Genomic DNA, 8010 nt, shown 5'->3' with positions numbered 1-8010 from the left:
AATAAATAATATTTATAAAAAGACTTTGAATATAAAATCAAAAAGATCAACAACTTCTACAGCTTTTTACAAAACTTTGGATACAGCAGGTTGATAGGAAATTTCCATTGGATACTATTATCTGACTATGGTGGCGAGAATAATTACAATGCACTCATGTACTATTATTAAATAATTACTTGTCAGCTACTTGAATATGCCCCAGAAACATGACTTTATCACTTTTAATATAGAATACATAGATATGAAAAGACTTAAAAATTTGTATCCCTTCCGCTGAAGTATTCTCACATAAAGCAAGCATCATCCAGTTGACATGAGTTAAAACTGTTCAGTCTGTGGGGACATAGGAAGGTCATTTCAGACTGGAGGGCAGGGTGTTCAGCAGGACTCTGGCCAGCGGGGCGAGGGGGGCAGGCTCCTGGATGACCGCCTGGCAGGCCAGCCTGCAAAGCCCGGAGATTGCTGGCCCAGTGTCTTAGGTCACAGTTAGGCAGATTTCAGACAGAAGGAAGGAAAGTGAGATCTGTTTGCTGTTTCCCTGCTGCACCTCCTTTTCCCAGTGCTCCGAAAGGCAGAGCTGTTGGCTTGATCCAGACTGTTACATGCACCTGCTTCCGTCTGGCGAGCTTCCTCCAGGACACGCAGCAGGACCAGTGCACATCAAGGAGAGCTTAGCTGGGAAGTGCCTTACCCCAGACAAGTGACTGCTTGCTCTCTTTGAACACCTAATCCAGATCCTTGGTATCTGCAGAGACTGATGCTATCCCACATGCAGGTGAGGGGGAAGAGCTTTGTTACTGAACTCTGCATTTCTGTTTACTCGCACAGACCAAAGGGGAAAGAAAGAAGGAAGACCCATTCTTGCTGGAGAGTGAAACAGCAGTCGCTTCACTCTTCCATCCACTAGTCACAGAGTTGGAACTGCAGTGTAGAGCGCTGCTCCTGCTTCATCTAATTTATACTAAGGCGACCTAGAGTCCAGCTGCTCTCCTGGGGCTCCTTCTGTGGAGAATCTGCAAGTGAGCAGGCCTGGGAAGGTGGAATGCTCCTCCCAAGACCCTGCTGGTTTCCGTACAAAGCCATGTGAGCTGCACACTTGCCCCATACATGACCTATCTATATACAACGTCCACTTCAGGAAAATTACTGCAGAAGAGTAGATGAGATGAGATTGGGACATCTGACTGCCTCTCTGCAGAACAAGTTTACAGAGAAAATGAGACGGAGAACCCAGTTGCTCTTTAAATAGCCACCCAGAACTCGTTCTTCAAAACTGAAATCTTGAATGCTGGCTGGGGACCTCCCCAACACTTCATCCCCACTACACCTATGGCTTTTATCAAAATAGAAAGTGTATCTGATTTGAATGGGAGTAGACTAACAAAAGGAGACTGCAGGGATTTGTCCTACTTCCTGACTCCTGCCTCATAGGCATCCTGGAACGTCACCAGGAGAAGCAGCTTGGAACAGAATTTTGCCCATTCTCGTGTGTTTACCGGGCCCAGAGCTCATATTAGCCCAGCCTGTTCTGTTGGAGCAGATTTTTTTTTTTTTTTTTTATTTAATATGTGCAAAGGTAAGCCTTGGGTCTGTTGCTGCCAGACCCTGGAGAACTAAAAAGAAAGCCTCTCTATAAAAGCCACACACCAACAAGAGCAGGGTGAGAAACGTAAGAGGAGAGAAGGAGGAGCCTCCTGCCGCAGGCCGGCTGGGTCCAGGTCATTTACCACGTGCAGCTGGCAACAGTCTATGCTCCTTGCTGGCAGACGCTGGCAGCTGGCTTGGCTCTAGGTCCTGCTTCCCATGGGACTTCGTTGACTCTGCCCAGCCGCACACTTTACCCCTTCCCAGTGTCCTTTGGGAAAATAACAAGAATCAGAAACCCATTTCCTCTTCCAGGAAGACCACCCCTTTGAGCAGAAAGGTTAAAGGCCCCTGATCGGTGACTTCTACACTTCTCTCGTGCTTACAAGTGATATAGCTCGGCTGGCTGGCTGGGTGGTGCACACCTGTAATCCCAGCTACTTGAGAGGCTCACAAGTTTGAGACCAGTCTATACATCTTAGCAGGACTGTCTCAAAATAAGAGCTGTGCATGTAGATCAGTGGTACAGCTAGTCCACCCCCAGAGGACTAGCTGAGGGTCTCAAGCCAGTGGCTGGTAACCACTCAAATTAAGGCCTTCTCTGTGGACCACATCCTGGGAAAAACTGCCAATCTGAGCACCATCCCCACCCTCAAGTTGCTGACTGTGGTGGGCTGGCCAGACCTGCCCTGTGTTTCTGCGTGGCACCAGGGAGCTCGATAGCTGTCCAAACCAGAGAAAGTCTAATTATGAGTGGGCCCTTGGGAGCATCGGATGTGCATTTGATTCCTTTGTACAGTTCCATGTCGTAAAGGATTTGAGGCATAAAGCCACTTCATGGGCATTCCCAGCCAACCCCAGCTCCTCTGGGTACTTAAGGGCCAACACAAGACTTCCAGAAGTCGAAACAGGCACAGCAAAATTACAGATATGCCCAAGGCCTACAGCAGGGTAGTAGCAGATCTAGCACTTGGGTCGGCCAGGCCACCTCTCCCGTGCAGTGCTTTTCTGGTCCACTGATGATCACTTGTCCAAGCAGGTCACAGCCCCAAGCCCAACTCTGGAGCCCACCCTGACACAAACAGAAAACCCTGTCCCAGTGCAGCACCATTTTCATGAATCTTCTATGTGTCTTGTGAATCTGGACTGGCTCTTGCCTGAGTCCTGGCCTCATCTGTGAACTAAGGCTCAGAGCCGTGTCTTGCTGGGTGATCCTTCCCACAAAGGGCCTGGCCCATAGTTTATTACAAGGAATAAATCTGGTATTTATGAGGGACATGTGTTAAGGTACCAAGTCAATGGTTAACTAAAGACACTGGACAAAACTACCCACAAGCAGTAGGAAATTTGGTTTGCCCATACAGAAAGTGCTTAGGCAGGGCTCTGCCTTCCTGGATAAAGCCACTGTGACTCGGGTCTTCCACAGGTGTGGCACCAAGTGTGGTTGGTACAAGGGTTGCTTTCTAGCTCCCTTCTCTACCTGTTCCACCAAGTTCAACACAATCACTAGGCAGAAAGCAAGGGACACTCCTCTGCCAATGCTGCCAACTGCTCTTGGGCTCCCATGAAGAGACTGTGTACATGTGCTCACTTTGGCGGCGCATATGCTAATAAGTGTCTACCTGGATTAAGAGACAGAAAGGAATTACTGGGCCTCAGCCAATCTTTGGCCTATGGCTCCAGACCAAACCATGTGACTAGGGAAGTCACCCTCAGCCAGCTCCCCTTGGCCAGGACATCTCAGCTGTCTCGCCACAAGCACTGGACCACAGGCCAGGCCCTTTGTGGGAAGGATCACCCAGCAAGACACAGCTCTGAGCTTTGGTTCACAGATGAGGCCAGGACTCGGGCAAGAGCCAGTCCAGATTCATAGGACACACAGAGGACTCATGAAAATGGTGCTGCACCAGGACAGGTTCCTCTGCTTGTCTCAGAGTGGGCTCCAGAGTTGCTAGGTAGGATGCGCTTGGGGTTGTACACTACAGACATGGTGTCTTGAAATTGTGTTTATGTAGCACTTTACGTAACACTGGAAAAGCAGTTTTCAGAAATGGGGAGAAAAGTGGACTGATGAAGAAGAGACCTCTGCATGCATGCACACGTGTGTGGCTGGGAACTGACCCACGGCCTCAAGCTGGCCAAGCAGGCACTCCACCAGTGGGCCACTGAGCTACATTCCTGATTCTACTTAGGGTCAGGATTAGTAGAGGTACCAGAGTTGGAGAAAGGGATTCCTGGACACCAAGGGCCAATTTAGCACCCCCTTCCCTGCCTGGCAGATCTCAATTGCCCAAGTGGGGGCAACAGCAGAGCTGTAGTGGGCATAGTGACACACTTCTATAATCCCAGCCCTCAGGAGGAAGATCAATGCAAGTTCAAGGCCAGCCTAGGCTATGTAATGAAACCTTATCTCAAAAAATAAAATAAATAAATAACCTAGAGCTGCAGGAGTCTGTATCTGGGACACACTTTGCTCCTACAGCCACTGATCATTAAGGGCTGCTGCTGCGACCTCCACAGAGCCCCACAGTGGGCGTTCTGATACAGCATTTCAGACCCTACCGCAGCCACTAACTCAGTGCGCCCTAGAGCGTCCTCCTGGGAAGTGACAAGCTGAACAAGTGGCCCCACCCAAGCTGCTGTTCTCAAACTCCACTGTGAACATTATCCGTGCTCTGTGTCATCCACCAAGGCTACCCAAGAGCCATACCCCAGCCCTTCTTGGAACTGCTACAGCTCTGTGTTGCTTGACAGTGAGCACACTGCTGCCTTCAGCCATGGCAAACATCAGGGGAGGGTGGCTGCTGCAGCATTCTTCCGCCGCCTCTGCATCCCACAGTGGGCTCGAGTCTTCTTACTTGCTGACTTTTCCTCTGTCATTCTGGCTGATGCTGTTTCTCTGCATCGTGGCCACTCTGGGAGCCGCTGATCACACTTCCCATTGGTGCTACATTCAGAGAGGCACTCCTATCTGCTAACCTGAGCCTCACTTCAACTGTACCTCCCTCATCACTACCACCGTAGAGGTCAGAAAACTGGGGACCCAATTAACAGAGCCACCAAGGGGGGTGACCCTGGGCTCACGTTTGTCCTGACACTAGGAAAAGTCTCACCCTGTCTCTCTATAGACTCTGTCCTGCCAGGGACCCATGCTGGCCTTCCCAAGGGCCTTCTAGATGGGCTGGGAAAGGGGTTACTCCGTGACCAGAGCCCATGATGTCAGATTCTTCGCACCCCCTCCCAGCTCTATACAGCACAGAGCTGGGTGCTGTACCCTGACCTGTCCTGACCAGCCATGACGAAGCAGGCAGGTGGTTCTGTCCCCTCCCAGCCCCTCTGGAGAGATTAGCTGGATCAGAAGCCCATGCTAACACCTCTCTCTATATTAGGCCCCTTCTTAGGGAAAAGATGAGGAGGAAAGGGCCTTAGAAGCATGCACACCTGAGGCTCCTTGCCCACCCCAGGTCCACGTGGACCTTCCCGGGGCCAGGGCAGAGTGCCTCCCACACAGGCCACCCGGGAAGCTTGAGAACCTAATCCACTGGCTTTGATCCTTGATTACTCACCACAGCTACTCTGAACTCGAGTCCCTTGCCACCCATAAACTCCTCTACCTAAGCTTCAGATCTGTCAGGCGCGGACTGCGCCTGCACTTCCCCACCTACCTCCTAAGTTAGGAGGATTTATGCTTGTGCAAAGACTCACCCTTTAAATTCAAAGTAGATGCAAAATGACTCTGCCCCAGGGTAGAAGAGACCTTTCAGCCCACTCTGTCAGGTATTTTGACCTCTTCAATCAGCAGTAAGAAAAGAGGTCCAAAAAAGTAAAAGAATAGTGATGCCGCAGGTCGGCCAGCTCCCTGCGCTCTTCTGGCCACACAGACGCTCTGTGATAGCCAGTGGCTCTCTGCTCTGGCTCATAATGTGCTAATTTTAACCAAGAGCTGTGGCTTCTGCGTGTACCCTTGGGTTGTTATCTGTGCTCTGTATCACCCACCAAGGTGCTACCCAAGAACCATACCCAGGGAAGCTTGGGAACTCCTAACTTCCCATCTTAGCTGTGGGAACTGGGTGTCTCGTACAGCTTAGCAAAGAAACAGGAAATGCCAGAAGAGCAAAGGCCAGCCCAGCTCTCTGCTCCCCACCCTCACCCTACCTGGTGCCCTATTTGCAGGTATGCACGTCATAGATGCGGATGCACTCCTGGCAGCTGACATAGCAGCACCAGTGGAAGATGCAGTGGCACTTCTCCTTCCGCTTCTCCGTCCTCGTGTTGTGGCCACGGCCACAGCACAGCAAATCACAGCCGTCGATGCCATGGGAGGTGACATTGCAAGTCCTGTCCCTGGTGCCAAAGGAGCCTGTCTCCGGGTTGGGCTCACAGAAGTTGGGGGAGTTTTCATAGTACACCAAGTCCCTCTCGGTGGGTGGCTTGAAGAGCGCGTACTTGGCTCGCAGGGTCTCTACCCAGCCACGGGACTCACGGTGCTTCTCTACCACCATCTCCGAGGCACTGTCATACTTGTCTTTGAGGAAGTCCCCAATGGCGCGGAAGTCAGGCTGGGCCCACCAGCAGGTCTTCACCTCACAGCTCCCCGACAGCCCGTGGCACTTGCACTTGAGATGCATGTGGTCCAGGATGGTCTGGGGAAGAGAAACAGCAGCTGACCCCGATGGGCCCTCCTGGTAGCCCTGCCTGCTTGGCCCGCTCCCCTCACCCCTCCAGCCTTCTCTCTCCCTTTTCCATGCCAAGAAGAGAATGGAGCAGACTAAGGCATGGCTCTAAAATCCCGTTTCCTTGGGTGACACTCCATGCACTGACAGACCTCACATTCACTTCTCAAAGTTAAAGAAATGGGCTGTTATCCCCATTTAACATAGTGGACACTGAGGCTGGGACTTAAGTGCTGCACCTAAGGTTGCACGACCACAGAAAGCAGTGGAGGCTCCAGGTCCACACAGTCTGACAGCCGCACAACTGACCCAACTACGTACAAGAAGGGGGAAGGCCCTGCTGCAGAGCAGCCACCTCTCAGCAGACACACTCCCAGGGGACAAGCAACCGCTGGGGTACTGGGAGTCATGCTGGGCCAAGAGAGCAGGGATGCACACGGCCTTCTAAGTGCAGCACAGGCCAGGGTGGCGCCAGGGCAAGGGCACCAGGCCTCACCGTGCGTCCTGCCTCGTTGTTGTGTTTGTTCATGGCTGAGCGGGCATCCGGCCGATTCTCTCGGGCATCAGCGAACTCCCGGGACACGAGCACCCCGAAGTCGGCATCCTCGCTGCAGCCGCCCCACTTCCAGCCTTCACCAGGTGGTCCCTTATGGTGTGAATCACAGCCACAGATGGTGGAGGTGCCCTCAGCGCAGGAACGTGTGACCGCGAAGGCCACGCCAGCAGAAGCAATGGCATGCACGAAGGCCGACTCGCGTGTGGCTGCGGGAGGGAGTGGGGAGGCAGCGTTCAGTCTGAGGCCCAGCTCTGCCTCCACTTTCCGAGCCAGGAGAAGAGAGGGCCCAGTGGCCCTGAAGGAAGAGGGAGGGCAGGTGGTCCAGGCCGCAGGAGGTATGCCACATTGCCGAGGAGCAAACGGTCATCGGCATGTGCTGACTGGTCAGCCCGTGGCGGGCTGCAAATGCGCTGTCAGGCCCGGGGGACCTCATAGAAACCACCGTTCTGGCAAGTTGCTGCAGTAATAAAGAAGCCACACTCGGTCCTGTCCTACGTCTCTGCTGAACAAATGGAAACACGAGGAAGTCCTCGGCCCTCACAAATGCCAGAAGCCTGGGTGAGCCCTGGGCCGCCACTCCTCGGACAGCTTGCAGTCTGTGGGGAGCAAGGTCTGGGGACCCACAGCCTTAACCTGCTAAACCACACATTTCCCACCTGGATGCTAGGGCAGACTCCTTTTCAGACTCTCCCTTACTCTCTGTAAAACGGGTACAGCTTTCAGCTGCCACTACCTGTGCTGACCAAAGCAGCAGGGGCTAGATCTGCTGCCTTTCCTTCTGTGTTCTCTGCCCCCACCTCAAAGCGCAAGTTTTGAACCGGAGAGCCCAAAGGGTTCGGACCACGCTGTCCCTGTGCCCCAGAGCTTAGCAAGAAAAGGGAGGCCTGCCCACCATCACAGGGAGGGACACTTCTGAATGCTGTGCTTGCATCACGGAGTTTGCTTCTTTCATCTTAAACTTATTTCCCAGATGTGACTGACGGTTATGGGGGCAAAGCCCTCCAGACCTGCGGTCTAGACGCGCGAACACCGAGCCACGCCTGCGTGCCCCACCCCCACCCCCGCGCCGGACCCGAACCCCCGTCGAGCGCAGGCGCCTCGGCTTGGGCTTCCACCCCGGGCTCGCGAGTCGCAGCCGAGCGGCGCAGCCGACCGCGGCCGGGGCCGAGCGGGCTCAGCGGCCTCAGGGAGCGC

General features: G+C 53.3%; 1 protein-coding gene across 1 annotated transcript in view; it reads right to left on the bottom strand.

Moving 5' to 3' along the window:
* Positions 1 to 885: 885 nt before the first annotated feature.
* The window catches only part of Wnt3 (Wnt family member 3), a 45398-nt gene continuing 38273 nt past the window's right edge, over positions 886 to 8010 (bottom strand). The window contains exons 3-5 of the mRNA XM_004629988.2: positions 6757 to 7022; positions 5743 to 6230; positions 886 to 1858 (exon numbers count right to left, since the gene is read on the bottom strand). Of these exons, the coding sequence (XP_004630045.1) occupies positions 5751 to 6230; positions 6757 to 7022 (746 nt within the window). The 3' untranslated portion in view covers positions 886 to 1858; positions 5743 to 5750. The remainder of the gene's footprint in view (positions 1859 to 5742; positions 6231 to 6756; positions 7023 to 8010) is intronic.

Source organism: Octodon degus, unplaced genomic scaffold (genome assembly GCF_000260255.1).
Source record: "Octodon degus isolate 3935 unplaced genomic scaffold, OctDeg1.0 scaffold00033, whole genome shotgun sequence".
Classification (NCBI taxonomy): Eukaryota; Metazoa; Chordata; class Mammalia; order Rodentia; family Octodontidae; genus Octodon; species Octodon degus.
The sequence above is the reverse complement of the archived record's forward strand: the minus strand, read 5'-3'. Positions and strand labels throughout refer to the sequence as shown.